Raw genomic sequence first — 17,212 nt, 5'->3', positions numbered from 1 at the left:
CCCCACGCCCACCCCCACCCCCCGCCCAGGAGAAATGGGCCAATCAGCTGGCAGTCAGGCACTCTTTGGCCCCCATTTTGTAGTGGTCAGTGGTCCTGTGGGTGAAGACCAGCCACACACACCCCTGGGCGAGCACACTGTGCAGGGTCTGCTCCCACTCCTTCTCTCCACCCAGGGCTGGACTTGGAGGGGCAGACCGGGGAAGGAGGCCATGCTGAGCTAGTCTCATTCACCAGTTTAGCACTTACTGGGCTCCCCATTGGGGTTATAGCAAATGTTTTGGGGCCCCGTTCCCTCCCTCGAGCTCCTGTGGGGAGCAGGGCTATGAGGTCAGTTCTGGCATTACTAAGTCCCTGGAGTATTACTAACAACATTTCATTTCCAACTTCTGACAGTTCATTAAGTCTAGGGGCCGCAGCTAAATCACCCGGGGCACCTCTTAAAAATACCGTTTCCCACGTCTTCTAACAGAAACATACGCGTGAATGTTCATTAGTGGCACTATTCACAAATACCAAGAGGTGGAAAAAACCTAAATGTCCATCAAACGATAAACAAATGTGGTATATCCATACAGTGCAATGTTATTTGGCCATAAAAAGGAATGAAGCACTGATATCTGCTCCAACACAGATGAACCTTGAAGTTATTATGCTAAGTGAAAAAGGCCAGACACAAAAGGCACATAGTATATCATTCCACTTATATGAAATTCCAAAATAAGCAAACCCATAGACAGAGAAAGCAGATTAGTGGTTGCCAGGAGCTGGAGAGAGGAGAGAAATGAGGTGCCACTGCTTAATGCAGTCTCTCTTCGGCGTGATGAAAAGTTTTGGAAACTGGATAGCGGTGATGGTTGCACAACATTAGGAAGGTACGAAAAGCCCCTGAAAGTGGTTAAAGTGATGAATTTTACGTTATGTGAACTTTACCATCATTTTACAAATAAAGAACCAAACAAAACAATTCTCAGTCCTCATCCCAAATCAAAATCTTCAGGGTGGACCTGGAAATCCGTAACTTGAAGAAGCTCTGACAGGGCTTCTAAAATAAAGCAGAATTTAAGACCTGCGGCGTAGGAACCTCAGGCTCAGGTGGTTTGGGTGCCTTTCTAGGCCTGACTCTGGGGGACATGTGCTGGAGTCCTCTCCTGGGCCTCCCTGGATGCTGCTGTGTCTGCGTGTCTTCCCTGGGCTGAATCCTCCTGGATTAGGCTTAGGCTCACCTGCATAAGCCAGCCCCCTAGCAAGTGCTTGGCGGAGGAGTGGGAGTGCGATTTCATCTGAACCAATGAGAATCAGGCCCGGAGTTTGGGCTGGAAGGAGAAGCCCTTTGTTCTGCTGCTTTGGAAGTAGGAGGTGGGAAGGTGGGAAGAGGGCCTGGGGCAGCAGGCAGGCGCTGGTGGGTGGCCATCCACCTACCTCCAGGGACAAGTCTGCCCACCAGGGACCAAACACCAAGGCGCCAGAGGATAGAAAGGCCAAGCCTGATGTTGGGCCTGAGGATCCCGTGGTCACCAGAATGTTGGCCAATATTGGCCTCAAGATGAGGTGACCCAGTCACCCACAGTGTGCAGGGGGAGATGGAAGGCTGCTGGAACCCTGAAACTGGTCCTCAGAGGAGGGGATTCCTGCAGTGGGGCTTGAAGCACATTGAGGAACTCTGAGACACCAGGTTCCCTCCTGTAGAAGAAAGAGTGCACGGGGCAGAAGCTGTGGAGTGTGGGGTTGTTAGAAATGAGGAAGGGGTCCCCTGAGAAGACCCCTGGCCCCACTCCGAGGGCCCTGCGGGGCCTGGCCCTGGAGATCTGTGCATGTCACAGTGCCTGCCCTTTGCCCCAACTCACCTTGCCGGGTGCACACATGGTCCCATCCAGGGGAGGCCCCTTCTTCGTCTTGCAAAAGTAAGGGTTGTCAGGGTGGCTGCACCACAGCTGCTTGCAAGGGTCAAAGGTCCGGAACTGGAAGAGAGCACCAGGAGCTAGCCAGGCCACCTCCCACTTCAGGGACCCTCCAGGGGTACTGCCCTGTCACCCAGAGTCCTCTTGCACAGCTGTGGAGCCAGAAATGACTTGTCCACACATGACAGGCCTGTGTGGTGCCCTGAGGTGTGTGTGACTCTGGGGCAGTGAGGACCTCAAGCAGACAGCACGGTGCTTCACATCTTTGCAGGCTGCTTGGCCTCCCCGGCCTCCAGACCTTGGTGGCTGCACCTCTCACGGAGCCTGCACAGAAAGCTGGGCACAAGTGTGCTTGGCATGAAGGCTTGGTGGCCTTCCTCTGGCCCAGGCAGGAGGGGCGGTCATTGCAGGGTCCCATGAGCACCCGCTGTTCACCTGCTGAACACTCCACTGCCTCAATCCCTCCTAAAGCCATGTCTGGGCCAGCCAGGAGGGCACTGGGTACCGACTGGGGAAAGAGCAGTGGGTATGGAGGGAGAGGCTGCTGTTTTGGAGGGCTGCTCCACCCTGTGCCAGGGAGCCACCCAACACCAGCCGCCTCCCAGGAAGCCAGGCCGATCTGGGGCAGACTCCCCCCGCCCAGCCCTTGGAGGTGTCGTGGGCTCCCACACTCACCGCGGTACACATCATGTAGCCAAGGCCGAAGTCAAAGCGGCACTGCTCGTTCATGGAGTAGTGCAGCCCCGGGAGCTGGGGCAGTGCTGGCCAGTCGTGGGTGAAGGGGTCATCCCGCAGGCAGTCATAGGAGCTGGGAGGGGACACATGGGTGCCACAAGCTGCCTTCAACAGGACTGGCCATCTAGCCCAGGAGGCAGCTGAGGCCCCTCATGGAGCCTCGGGGGTGGGCCTGCCTGCACACCCCAGCCCTAGGCTGTGCTGCCTCAGTTTCCCTGCTGCACCTGTTTTCTTTGGCATAAGCTACCCAGGACCAGGCATCCATTAAAGGTGCAGCTGTCATAACCACTTTCCATCCAAAACCTAGCCCCCAACAATGGGAGACCCCCGTCCTGTACTACTGTCCCCCTCTCCCCTTCCCTGCACCTCAGGCTGGAGGTGCTGAGACCGGCACTTCGGGTTCGTCTTTGGGAGACACAGGTGGTACTCACTGCAGGTAGCGGCTCAGCTCCTGCTGGCTGCAGCGGGACCAGTGGAAGCGGTGGAAGGCTGCCTGCACCAGGGGCGCCATAATGCTGCCCAACCGCACCTCATCACCGCAGCGGTTGCCCTGCCCATCGTGCTCCATGCCCAGCCTGTGCAGGAAGACAAGGCAGCCTCACTGGACCCTCACCTGGCCGTATTCACCTGTCAGCTCCACCCCACCCTTATGCTCAGAGGGCACCCCTAACCTCCCCGAGCTGCCCCCCCCACACCTTAGTTGGCTTGGTCTGCCCTGAGCAAGGTGGTACCCATTTTCTACCAGCTAACTTTAAAGTCAGGGGCACTCTGAGGTGAGAGCATCCAGCAGCAGCCCCCTCAGGTATCCTGTCCCCAAGGCAGAGCACTGTTACATGAGAATGCAATGGAGGCAGAGGCATCCACAGCCCTCTCTACACAGCCAGCAGTGTGCACACCCAGGCGGAGTAACTTCCTCAACTCCAGCTCTATGCTCCTGGGGAAGGCTCCCTCAGAGCCTCAGTTACGCATCTGTAAAATGGGGTAAGAAGACCCCCCCACCCTGCCCAGGTGCTTGAATGGCATAATGGGTGGAAAGCCCCCAGCTCCTGCCTGGGGCCTTCAGCAGAAAGTGGGCCTCCAGCTTGTCCTGTGCAGCACGGAGGCAAGACATCACATCCCAAGGGCTTTTCATACAGGGCCTGTCCCTCTCAGGGCACAGAGGAGAAGTGGGGCCCTTTGAACCCCGACCTTCCTCAGACAACAGGGATGGTGAGTCCACTTACACGTGGCCAGTCTCATGGGCCACGACAAACGCTGAGGAGAAGCCGTCCTCGTGGTTCAGGGTGCAGCTGCGGACAGGGTGGCACATCCCAGTGACAGGAGCATAGCCTGGAAGGGGACAAAGGGTAGTTCCAGGTCCCAGGCTCAGAGCCCTGCCCAAATCTGGGGGCCCTGACCCCAACACCCCCAGAGCAAATGAGCAGAGCCAACTGCCCCCGTGGCTGGCATGGCTCAGGAGACCACCTGTCCCCTCCCCCAGGGCAGCGGGCCTCGGCCCTGCCCGTCTGTGGCCACACCGCAGCAAGCTCAGTTTCCCAAGCCCAGGTCTCACCTGCTAAGGCTTTCTGCCACCTCCTTCCCGCTATTCCCTTTCAGGCCACCTCCCGCGCTCCTCCCCCCCGCTTGGCTGGGTGGCCTTCTGGCCCCTGGGTAGCACATTGTCTCTACACCCGCTCCTGGTGCTGCAGGAACCCTGGCCCCGGTGCCCGGCACCATACCCTGAGCCCACCCCTCGGGACCTTCCCTGGCTCCCTCGTGGTCCATAGGTCCTTCTCTGGGTCCTCAACTGGATGGATTTCTATAGTGCACAGAAGGCTACAGTGAGGGTGGCCCTGAGCTGTTCATGGGCAGGTCAGGCAAGGACAGCCGAGGTGCTACGCTGCCCTGCTGAGTCATGCAGAGGGGACTGGCTGCGTGGATTGGGGGCCAGACCAGCCACAGACGACGGGGCCCTCGGAGCCCTTGGCCCGGCAACTCTGCACTCTGACTGAGGAGATTATGAGCCACATTCCGGCTGAGGGGTCCAGGGATCTGTCCTGGGCAAGGTGGAGAATGAGGAGGGGCAGCTGCAGTAGGCCAACCCCCGACATGAGATGCCACAGGCCCTCCAGCAGCCCTGTGGGCCCACCCCACCCCTTCAAGGGCTTCTGAAGAGCCACTGAATTCACAGGTAACAGTAAGGTGACACAGTGGGTTTTGCCAGCCCAGTTAGAGTGTGTGATCCAAGGAAGCAGTCGGGAATGGAGCCTGACAGGGAATGAGGGCAGGGCTGAGGAATGAGCCTGAACCACCCGGGCAGGAAGGCCAGGAAGGCCTCCCTGTGGCATGGCTGGTCCGTGGAAGAATGACCCCCCTTGACTAAGCTGAGCCTGATCATGGGATGTCTTAAGATGTCCCCAGGGAAGCCTTACAGGACAACATTCTCACCCATGGCGGGGGGAGGGTGATGGGAGTACATGATGACCCCACCCAAAATGGAGGAAATCCAGAGAACAGGGCCTAGCCACTTGCCCCTGGACAAGATACAGAAGTACATACAGACCTTTGTGTGCCAGAGGGGGCCTCTGTTTAGAAGCCTGGGCGTCCTAGTGGCCCACCAAGTGAGAAGCCAGCCTGTCCTCTGATAAATGGAATATTTATAAATGGAATATTTCCTGCCATATCAATAAACAAAGGATGTCACAGTCACCAATGATTGCAGCCCTCCAACATGAACTGGTGAGCCGTGAGGAAACTCAGGGCTGAAAAGAATACCTGCCATCTAGCAGCCATCAGACTGCAGCCACTCCCTGCTGTGAGCACTGAGGAAACTCAGGATGTGAAAATACTGGCCCCAGATAGCTAAGGTGCATATCAAAGGAATGACTTTAGTGAGCCCAGACTCTTGCATCTTCCCATACATAGAAAAGCACTAAATTCCTTACCTTGAGATATCTGGTTCTCTTTATTTAACAACAATCTTTTGATGTTCCCAATTACCCGCTCTTTGTTGCAAAACTCCTCTGTATCCTAGCTCCTCCCCTCACCTCCTTGGAGCAGTTTCTCAGAGTTTTCTGAAACGCTGTCCTCCTGGGCTGCAGTCCTCATTTTGCCCCCAATAAAACTTAACTCGCAACTCTCACGTTGTGAATATATTCTTTTTTAAGTCAACAACCCCGACTCAGTCTCACTCTTCTGAGACCCCACAGGGAGGTCCCAGGCAACGTGCTCCCAGAGAAAAGCACAGAAGGGAAGGAAGTGTGATGGGGGAGTGCTGGTTTTAGACTTGTCTGTAAAAGCATCGTATTGTCTTTTTCCCTTCTAATAAACAGGAAAATCTATGTCATAAAGCATTTTTTGCTCTGTAGATTTTGAGATGATTGTTCTCCCATCAGCGCCAGAGCAAACATTTGTGGTCTTCTCTTTGTCCTTTGCATGCAAAGCTTGCACATGAATATGCCTCAGTATGAGTATTTCTCATTCACCTACATTAGCATTACATGAACCTTTAGGATCTGAAGACTTGAAACTGTATCTGTATTTTTTGCTTTATATCCTTATTTTATTCTGCTGTTATTTTCTTTCTGGAAATCTTTTTAGATAGATATTGTATTTCCTGGATTGAGCCTCTACATCAACTTTTCTCTCATATTTTAATCTTTTTGGATCCATTGACTTTTTATTTCAACTTTTGAATTTTCTATTTTACCCACTGAGAAATGGAATATTGCCTGCCACAAAGGATGTCACAGTAATCAGCGATTGCAGCCACCACCAGTGAGCTGGTGAATCCTGAGGCAAAGAATACCTGCCTTCTAGCAGCCATCAGACTTCAGCCAATCCCCACGGTGAGCCCTGAGGAAACTCTGGATGTGAAAACACAGGATACTGGCTCCAGATAGCTGAGGTGCATATCAAAGGAATGACTTTAGTGAGCCCAGACTCTTGCATTTTCCCATACACAGAAAAGCAGTAAATGCCTTAACTTGAGGTTTCTAGTATTCTTTAATTAGCAGTAATCTTTTGTTCTTATTACCTGCCCTTTGTCGCAAAACTCCTGTGTATCCTAGCTACCCCCTCGCCTCCTCGAAGCAGTTCTCTCAGGGTTACTTGAGATGCTGCCTCAAGGGCTTGAAGTCCTAAAAATTTCTGTGACTCAGTCTTTAGGTTGGGCATTTAATTTTTTAGTTGACACCGTCAAATCTTTTATTTAATGAAAACCCTTTGTTCTCTAATTCTTCCTTGCAACCTGTTCTGGGTTTACAGATGTAGTTCCTCATTCTGGGGATATTACTTTATAAACTGTGCTTTTCCCTTCTTTAAATTATCTGTTTCCTCCGGCGTCAGTTTTAAAATTTTATTTTGCATCTTGGTCCATCCTTTTCATCCTATCGTTTTTTTTCATGTCTGGTAATCCTTGGCTATCCTTTCACATATTTAAATGAAGAATGAGGTCACTTAATACAAAGGTTGTATTGGCTTCTCTCCTATGGAACACTTCTGCTCCCTATTAGAGCTCTCACTTGGACCAAGGGCAGACAGGGTGCTCTGTCTGTCAGCTGGCCACACTGGTGTAGGGCTTGAAGGGGAGCTAGCAGCCCCCTCCCAGTGGGGAGGCACCCACACCAAGTAGGAGCTATATTCTGTGCTTGGTGGGATCTGGGGTCACACTCTCTGTTCCCATCTGCTTCCCACTGTGGTGCTGATCTGCGTGGCAAAGGGGGCAACAGTAGTGCCTTAGAGGTGTTCTGTTAACATGAACTAATCCTAGCTCTGATCAGGGGTCACTTAAGAAGTCTTTCTATTTACGTGAATATGACAAGTGGTTGGCAGAGAGAAGCTGCAGGTTAAGAGAGCAGAGCGGTGCATATGAAATAAGTCATGGAAGAAAGTGCTGGAAGGAATCAGCACCTATATCAGATAAATATGCTTATTTTTATAAAAAGGATCACTGGGGCTTCTCTGATGGCACAGTGGTTGAGAGTCCACCTGCCGATGCAGGGGACACAGGTTCGTGCCCCGGTCCGGGAGGATCCCACATGCCGCAGAGCGGCTGGGCCCGTGAGCCATGGCCACTGGGCCTGCGTGTCCGGAGCCTGTGCTCCGCAACGGGAGAGGCCACAACAGTGAGAGGCCCGCGTACCGAGAAAAAAAAAAGGATCACTGGAATGATCAACTAGAAACTAACCAAAACGACTATCTGTAGAGGATAGGGGTGAAGTGAAACAGGGTCCACTCCCCTGAATATACATTTTTATATAGGTCGTTAAAGCTCTTTCATTTGAAGTATAATATACGCTATAAGAATGCACAAATCATAAGGACACAACTAGTGAATTATCACAAAGTGATCACACCTGTGTAGCCACCTCCCTGATCAAGAAATGAAACTGTCCCCACACTGCAGAAACCTCTTCTTTCTTCCAACAGCGACTCTCTCCCTCCTGACCACTCCTGACTGTTAACACCACAGATTAGTTTTGCTCACTTCCAAACTTGAAATAAATGGAATCATAAGTATATATTCTTCTCTGACTGGCTTATTTCACTCAACATTCACTGCAAGAGATCCATCACAGTGTGGTGTGCAGTCCTTGCTATGTGTGAAAATCTTCAACGATGATTGTAGACCTTCAATTTTTTCTTTTAGATCTGTCAGTTTTATATAGTTTGAATTTTTAAGTAAAGTTTCTTAACTGTTAAAGATTGAAAACTTATTCAAATTTGTTTTGTGAAAGCTGGAGGAAGCAAAAAACTCTGAAACCCAGCCTCAGATCCTGTCTGGTCTGAGGCTGCCAGCCCCAGATTCTGCCCATTTCACTACCTTTGATCCTCTCTGTCCCTCCCAGAGATGCAGTTTCCTGGGGGAAAGGTCAGAGTTCCTGGTGGTTTGCAAGAGCTAGGAGGTCACTAGCACTTACCCTTCCCCCTCAACACAGGCCCCCTTGCCCAGACACCCTTCCCAGCCCAGGCCAAGGTTGCCAGGGGGCCCTCGCAGGGCCAGGGGCTCACCTTGCATGCCTGAAGGCCCGAAGTCCTGCCGTGTGAGGAATATGGCGTGATCGTGGTACTCATCGTGGCCGGAGTCTGGTTTCTGCTGGAGGTAGGCCCAGCGGCAAACGTTCTCCAGACTCTGAGAGGGGTTCCCAATCTCAATGAGGCTCAGGGACTGCAGGGGCAGGAGAGACAAACAGAGGGGTTGGCGTCTGGTGGTCCTGATGGGAGCTGAGCAGACCCCATCTACCGGGGGACCTGGGCCAGGTGGCGCTAAGCCCAGTCCATTCTCAAGACCCCCTCCCACTTGGCTCCATTCTCCTGAGTGGATGGAAAGGCTCCCCGGCCTTTCCACATAACTGCACGAGTTTCCACACAAAGTCACTGCACAATTTCAGGTGAGACGTGGGAGCCAAGCTCTGAGGCCGTCTAAAGCCTCAAAGAGTCCATTCAGCCCACCCCACCTCCAGGGTCCCTGCATCCTATTTAGCCCCTGCTCTGTGCAGGCCCTGGCCAGGAGGCAAATGCAATGAACCTTGGTCACCCTGAAGAGCTTACATTCTGGCAGGCTCCAGGACAGAGGAGACAGAACTCCCAGTATGACTACAAGCCCAGAGACCTGTGCTTTCCCCTTGATAGAAGCTATTTGCAGAAAACGACACAAGGGAGGGAAAAACCCTGCAGCAGATACAGCAAAGGAGCCACATAAGGAACAGGAGCACAGGGACAATTCCCTCAGGATCCACGGACAGGAAGCCACTGGGAGCAACCACATTCCATTTTGTGTCATGACACATACCTACTAGCCAAGGCTGGCTGCTGGACTGGCAGCACTGCAGCCTGATCTGCACCATGGCATTGGCATTCACTCTCTCATTCAGTCTTCACAACCACCCGAAGAGGCAAGAAACTGAGGCTCAGAGAGGTCAAGTAACTTGCCCCAGGTCACGCAGCTAGGAAGCCTGAAACCAAAGTTTATATTGAATCCACTGCCCTAAACTTCCTCCACAAATAAAACATACACTGTATCATCTCAAAATCAAGTCTCCTATAAGCTGCGCTCATCCCTTTTCTCTCCACAATCCTCACAGCAGACACTCCAGTTTCTGCTCTCACCACATACTCCCACCATCAAAGTAGTTCCCTCTAGGCAGAGAGTACTGGGCACGTTCTGTTCCACTTTAAGGATACATCTGTCCATGAAGTAGAACTATGCATTCTTTGGTAGACACGTAAGCAGATGTTTTGTCTCTTCTCTTGCATAAATATATCCATCAAGCAGAGCCACATATTTTTGTTTTTGTGTATAAGTAGCAGAGAATAAGATACAGGGTATTGTTAGTAAGCCAGCATGCTGCAGAAGAAGGAAGAACGATTCAAGGCCAGGGAGGACTAGTCATTGCCAGGCATCTCGTGAGTTACCCAAGTCAATGGCTTACAAGATGGCAGACCAGTTCCCAAGTCCTAAGCACAGGGCCAATTGCTCCTGAGAGATGAGATTACTTGTTTTAATAAGATATAGTTGAGGGGCTTCCCTGGTGGCACAGTGGTTAAGAATCCGCCTGCCAATGCAGGGGACACAGATTTGAGCCCTAGTCTGGGAAGATTCCACATGCCACAGAGCAACTAAGCCTGTGCACCACAACTACTGAGCCTGCGCTCTAGAGCCCGAGAGCCACAACTACTGAGGCTGCGTGCCACAACTACTGAAGCCCACGCACCTACAGCCCGTGCCCCGCAACAAGAGAAGCCACCGCAGTGAGAAGCCTGTGTGCCTCAACGAAGAGTAGCCCCTGCTCACTGCAACTAGAGAAAGCCCGCGTGCAGCAACAAAAACCCAACGCAGCCAAAAATAAATAAAATAAAATAAATAAATTTTTTTAAAAAAGAAAAAAAAAAGATGTAGTTGAGTCCTAATGAAGTCAGTCATAGACTGGAGCGAGAGGTCTGGTGGCCAGGACCTGTTAGACATTGGCACAGAGGTGGACAGCCCAGAGGATGCTGGAAAAGGGGGAGGGAGGTACACTCCTGCCCCCCTTGTGATTCGGAGAAGCATGTGACGAGCTCTGGCCAATTAGCTGCGAGTAAAAGTGACGTGTGTCTCTTCCCGGTCCAAGCACTTAATTGCCCACATGAGCGCCTCCAGAGATCCCTCCTTGTTGGCATGTGAACCAGCATGTTGAGATGGTAGCTGCTCTGTCACCTAAGCCTTGAGTGACAATGAGACCAGAGTCCTCTGCCAATTCACAATGAACATACAAGTGTGAGGGGGAAATCGATCTTTGTTGTTGTAAACTGCGGGGACACGGAGCTTGTTTGTTCCTGCAGCACAGCACGGCCCACCCCACCTGACACAGAAAGGGCAAAGGAAGGGGACGTGGCATCTATATCTCATCCAAGCAGGTCAGCTCAAGACCCTGCCAGGTGATCACTGTCTCCAGAAAACCTTGAGAGGCCACAGCTCTGGAGGAGGAAGTGAGTGAAAGACTCTTCTTTCTAGGGAAGGACCTTTGGGTGGAATGAGAAGGAAGGGACCCTCATGGGTGGATCTGATTTGGTGCATGAGTATGGACGCCACTGGGCTTCGGATTGCCAGCCCAAGTCCCGATCAGAGGGTGATCACAAAGGCCACTGATGACCACTTGATCAAGGATGGCCGCAGAGCCCCCACTGGAGTGGGACTCCCCCAGCTCCACAAAGCCCAAAACCAGTTCAGAGCCTTGTTAGTCCATCTCCAACAAAAGGGCCTCGTTTCCCTCAGGGCCATGTCTCTCAGCCCAAACATCAGGGGATTGTTCCCCTGCTAGATTGCAGCTACTTTTGCCTGGGCTCTTCTGACAGCAGCAGCCCAGTCCCCCTTTGGTAAAATATCCTCTCTGTTAATCTGGGTCTGACCCTAGGCTCAGGGGTGGGAGGGCTCAGGCCCAGCCAACCCCACCCTGCACCTTCCCAGCAAAGGATGGTTGGGGCCAAGGAGTTGGAAAGGTGTGAGACTGCGAGCCTGGAGCTGCCACTAGGGGAGGAGACCCCAGGGGAGGAAGAAGCCAGCATAGATAGAGCAGGGCCTGGGGTGGAGAGAGGTCAATTCCTGGTTATCTTCACACAACCACCTGGCTCCCCCAGGCCTGTTTGTTATCTATTGCCACTAAATGAGTTACTTCCAAACTTTATGGTCTGAAAAACCTCAAACACTTATCTCATGGTTTCCGGGTTAGGAATCCAAAGGCAATCTAGTGGGGTCTTCTGGCTCAAGGTCTCCCGTGAGAGTGCTGGCAGCTGAGACTGGGGCTGCGATGTCATCCGAAGGCTCCCCTGGGGAAGACCCACTCCCACATTCACTCACGTGGTTACTGGCAGGATCCAGTTCCTCACGGACACATGGACCTCACCACAGAGCAGTCACACGGGGCAGATTGCTCCCCCCAGCACGAGTGACCCAAGAGATAGCATTGATAGGGCACATCCAAGACAGAAGTCTCAGTCCATTTAGATGCAAATCTCAGTCCTGCCCAAACCCACAGGGAGGGGACCACACCGGGGAGTGGATACCAAGATGTGGGCTCACCAGGGGCCATTCTAGAAGATGTCTGCAGCAGATATGTGTCTCACATATTGTGTGTCAGGAAATTCCTCCCATGAAAGTCAATTTGAGTTGTGTTGTTGTCACTTGCAGCTGCAAGAGCACGAGCAGGGGGCTTCCTCCTTGGAGAATCGTGGGAAAAGCTCAGTCAAGGGCACTGGCTGGCAAAGGAGAGCCAGTGGCTGTTCTCCAGGGTCCAGCTGGTATGTCCACCACCAGTGGGAGAGAAGCTCTGGTCACATCTTTGACAAGGAGTCAAGAGCCCGGTCAGAAAGACACACTGCGTCAGGGCCAGAGAGCAGAAATAAGGCCATGGAGTTGGGGACAGAGGCAAAGGCTGAAACAGGGTGAGGACAAACAAGCTGGGGGCTCAGAGAGAGGCCTGACTGCTCAGTGGGTGGGCTCGTGGGAAGTGCTGGGTGGGTGTTGCAAACCCAAATGCCCACAGGCCAAGGCTGGTGATGTAAGTCAGTGAGGCAGTTTGGTTCTAAGGAAAAACGAGTCTGTCTTTTATTTGCCAGTTCAGAAGGGGTAAGGTTACAGAAGAGTATTTCCCTGTTATGGTAAAGAAGTTGGGGGGATAAGGAGTGGCGAGGACTGTGGCCAACCAAGGAGCCTGCGCCCAGCTGAAGGGGCAACAACACTCAGCGCCAGCCCCATCGGCATGGCAATGCAAGGACAGAGCCCAGGGCTGTCAGATCTCACTACTCAGGCCAATGTTCACATTTTACAAAGAAGCGTACCTCCTGGAAAACACTGACTCAAGTTAAAATAAGTTCTGTGGACAAAAGAAAACACATCTCTCAGGTCACCAGGTTGAGAACCCTGGAGAAAAGGCCTTAGCAGGTTGGACCCAACACTGGCACGCCGGCGAGTGCCTCTTGCCTCCCAGACACCAGGCTCCTGGGTTCAGCCCAGGTTCCCAGCCCCTCTCAGCAGCCACCGTGATCTCACTGCTGCGGCAGGATAGGATAATTTATTGAAATATTGATTTGCGTTTTGTTCTTGCCTCGTCTTCCTTCCTCCACTCCAAGAAACAGCCTGCCACTTCCATTCTCCAGCCCCAAGGGGGTTTGCACTGCAGGGTCCAGAGCAGAAGTTGTCTGGGACCCCCTCCTGGCTTTTGGGTTCTGAGGAGACTCCCCAAGAGGAGGGGCAGAGAGAAGGGCTTGGAGGGGCTACACCAGGACGAGGTGGCCCTGGGGAGGCAGGTCACAGAAAACAATGGCCACGCGCTGGGCCCTGGGAACCTGCAGCCTAGACAGGACCCTGAGACATGGAGGAGGAGGGTGATGTCAGTGTTCCGGCATCCAAGGTGCAGAGCTGCTTACTTCCTATTTCTCTGCTAATGTCCCAACTTTCTCAAGGATCTGACCCATCTCAGATGGCCACCAAGGAGCTAAGGGCTGGGATCCTCATAGGGTCTGGAGAGTTCAGGAGGGTGCAGTGTGCCTTGTGTTCTGTGGCAGGTGCCAGACACATGTGCATTTTAGAAAGAGCTCTCTGAGTCAGTGAGGAGGGAGGGGGGAGGGGAGGGGGACATTTGCTGAGATGGATGGGGGTGTTGTCTGGTGTAATGGCTCAGCAGTCAGGACCACAGGGTGGCAGGAGATGAGCAAGAGAGGTGTTGCCTGGTAAGAGAGGGAGGATGGTTTCTGGCAGTGGGACTTGCAGAGGAGGCCTGGGGAGAGGACCACACACTCGCAGGGAAAGGTGGGGTCTGCAGCACGCCGGGACACAGGCCATGGATCATCCTTTTGGGCCCAGCTTGTTTCCTCGGTAAAAGTTCAGCAGTTTTCCTTTGGGGAGCTCTCCTGCTTCTCGGGGTGCAGCTCCTGGGGGAACAGTCCAGAGCCAGCCTGGGACTCAAGTTAGGTCAGTAGAACTGAGGTTCAAAAGAACGAAAAAATGGCTGAAGCAGGCTTGCCTAGTGGCAGCCTCCAAACAACCACCCACGAGCTTCTAGGCAGAAGCCAGCACCCCAGGCTCAGCCTTTCCTCCACCTACTTCTCCTACTTCCTGAGAGCTGCCAGCCTTCCCATAGGTTCCGCCTGCCTTGAAGGGCTCCCCACAGACAGAGATGTCCAGGCAGAGGGCCCAGGAGGGAGGTCTGGGCACCCACGAGGGTCACTTGGGCTCTAGTGGGATCTCCCCATACTCTTCTGCCACCCGGCCCACATCCACAGCCCTCAGACGCCTCCACCCCGTGCCTTTGCTATGTATCACACAGCACGTGAGCTGTAGTCCTCATCTGAGCGAGGAAAGGAGACGTGTCTATTTCTCCTTCAGAAGTGATGGAGAGAGGCTGAGAGAGTTGCTATTGCAGTTAAGATTCTCACACCCAGCTCACTGGAGTCATCTGCATCCTCCTGGCCCCAAAGTCGTCTATCTGCTCCTTTTTGCATTGGCTTCTCTGCCTGTTCCCACCTGTGCTGGGCTGAGGACTGCACAGAGGGCCATGGTGTTCCAGGGGGCAGCACCCCAGGCCCAGTAAGGGGGTGGCCCCAGAACCAGCCGGGATCTCACAGACCAGCCTCCCTCCTCCCGAGGGAGCCAAGGGTGCCAGCTGTCCATAGTGCATGGAACTGTTTTTATAGTACACAGGGCATTTATGCACCCTGGGGCTGGGTGGTTAACAGTGGGCTCTGCGTTCACACGTATCATCTAATTTAAAATGTATAATTGCCTTAAGATATAGATGCTGTTATTAACTTATTCTCCGGATGAGAAACCGTGTCTCAGACAACTGAAGTAACTCACCCCAAGTCCTACCGCTAGAAAGAGGTGGAGGTGGGCCTGGAAGCCACGCCACCTCTGAAGGTGTTCCGTCTGCAGGGCCATCTCCCCTAGGCAGGCGGGACAAGAAAGGAAGGGCGAGAGCCAAGGTGGCCACCAGGTGGCGCTGCTGCCGCAGGAACAGCAGCGCGGGGCCTCAGCCGGTGGGACGCCTGGATCCCAGGGCTCTGCTCTGAGACGCCAGGGCACCGGTTCAAGGGGGACCACGGAAGCCCCTGACAGCCTCTGTGGTCCCACATTAAACAAATCAGTTAAGACCTGAGCAGAAAGTTCTGTTCTCATCACTGCTCTCTGACATTTCCATTGTTTGCTCCAAAATGAGCTAAATTACAGTATTTATGCTCTTACCTCCCTCAGTCAAGGAGACAGGAGAAAAGTGGGACCAGCAGCCTGGAGGCTCTGCAGGCTTGGGGGCATATCAGGGAGCCCCTCAGACCACAAACCCTGCCCACCAGGGCACCTGCAAGTGACAGGTGGGGCTCACCTGGGCAGCTCAGGGCCCTGGGGTTGGAGGCCTGCTCATCTGTCAACTGCCCTGTGTTCTTGGACAAGTTACCTCACTGTCCTGGGCTTCCCATCTCCAAAGTGGGCACAACCGCAGCACCGAGCTGGGAGCTCAGGCGCTTCTGTCCATGGTGATCAGCACCCACAATGTTCTTTGTCTCTGCCCCTTGGCTCATGTCCCATGGATCCAGCTGAAGATCCCCACCGAAGCCTTCTCAATTGCTATGACCCCAGAGGGTCTCTGGCCCAATCCACCCTCCCAAAGATGCACAAAACAGGACAGCGTGCACAGAGTGGAGTCCAGATCGGCTGGGTTCAAGAAAGCAGAGGTCCAAGAGGGAAGAGATATGGGAACATATGTATATGTATAACTGATTCACTTTGTTATAAAGCAGAAACTAACACAACATTGTAAAGCAATTACACCCCAATAAAGATGTTAAAAAAATAAGAATAAAATAAAAATAAATTAAAAAAGAAAAGCAAGCAGAGGTCAATTCTCAACCTTGGCACTGCTGGTCCTTGGGGCCAGGTGATTCTCTGCGGTGGGGACTGTCCTGTGCACTGAAGGATGCTGAGCAGCATCTCACCCTCTACCTGCTACATGCCACGAGCATCCCCGGGGTGGGGGGCAGCAAAATGCCCTCTGTGGGGAGCATAGCCAAAGAGCCCGGAGCTCATGTTCCCCAGCCTGTGGAATAACAGCCCAGCAAAGTTGCTCACCGCTGTGTGACCTCGGTAGGCCACTCACCTGTCCTGGCAGGTGGGGCTGACGAGGTGACTGCCCCAGAGAGCTGCTGTGAGGGTGAAGTGTGTGACATCACATAAGGGGCTGCAGACAGGGTCTGAGCCAAAGATGGCACTGCAGGCTGTGACTTGCATGATTACCCTTGTTCCTGTTGTCATTGCTAGTGTGCACTCCCCTTACAGGGGACACTAAGGCTCAGTGAGAGTAAATAGCCCACTGAAGGTCCCACAAGGATCAACAGGGCCAGAATTAACACCAAGCCCCAGGCTGGGTGCAGCACAGGCTCCCCCGAGGCTGGGGGTCTTCTCCGGGCAGCTCCAGCAGACAAGGCGGTGCCTGGAGCTCAAACCTCATGACAGGCATCTGCAACCCCAACACCAGTGAGGGCTGGAAGGCATGATCCTTATTTCTCTGCTCAGGACTCCCATATCCTCAAGGAACATTCCAGACATCCTCCCAGAGGCTGGGAAGCTATTCCCAGAGAAAGCCAGCTCAAGCCTATGGGGCACATCTGGCCCTAATGCTTCCTGTTCTTCTCTGGACCATGGAGAGTCTGGCTCAGGAGGTGGGCCGCAATGACTGGGGATGGGGGTGGGGGCTGGACACCATGCTTGGCCCCCATCTGATTGGGGGTTGGGACCCAGACTCTGGGGAAACCAGGGGCTGTCCCTGGGGTGTTCTGAATCCCCTACACTGCCCCTCACACAGTCAGGGAAGCGGAGGTCCACAGCAGGTAGGCAATGGCCCAGGACATGCGGTAAGCAGATGGTGTCACTAGGCCCTTGAACACTGAGCCCTGCCCCAGCATTCTCTTCTCTTGCCTTCCCCTAAGAGACTCACAGTCAGAATTTCTCAGACCCTTCCCCTCCAACACTGAAAAATTTCTAAGAGCATTCCATATTTTGTCTTGACCTGACAAGATACTTTATGTTCTTTGATTGCCCCCAAGTCTCTGATTTCCATTTGCTTTGATTTT

At 53.2% G+C, this 17,212-nt stretch overlaps 1 protein-coding gene across 1 annotated transcript in view; it reads right to left on the bottom strand.

Moving 5' to 3' along the window:
* Positions 1-17,212, bottom strand: part of ADAMTS2 (ADAM metallopeptidase with thrombospondin type 1 motif 2) — a 238,445-nt gene that overhangs the window by 41,953 nt on the left and 179,280 nt on the right. Inside the window, exons 7-11 of the mRNA XM_024765086.1 lie at positions 8,627-8,783; positions 3,859-3,964; positions 3,067-3,210; positions 2,576-2,708; positions 1,847-1,960 (exon numbers count right to left, since the gene is read on the bottom strand). Coding sequence (XP_024620854.1) covers positions 1,847-1,960; positions 2,576-2,708; positions 3,067-3,210; positions 3,859-3,964; positions 8,627-8,783 — 654 coding nt within the window. The remainder of the gene's footprint in view (positions 1-1,846; positions 1,961-2,575; positions 2,709-3,066; positions 3,211-3,858; positions 3,965-8,626; positions 8,784-17,212) is intronic.

The sequence above is a fragment of the Neophocaena asiaeorientalis genome, unplaced genomic scaffold (assembly GCF_003031525.2).
Source record: "Neophocaena asiaeorientalis asiaeorientalis breed wild unplaced genomic scaffold, Neophocaena_asiaeorientalis_V1.1 scaffold241, whole genome shotgun sequence".
NCBI lineage: Eukaryota > Metazoa > Chordata > Mammalia > Artiodactyla > Phocoenidae > Neophocaena > Neophocaena asiaeorientalis.
Note: the sequence above shows the minus strand (reverse complement) of the source record. Positions and strands in the feature narration are given on the sequence as shown.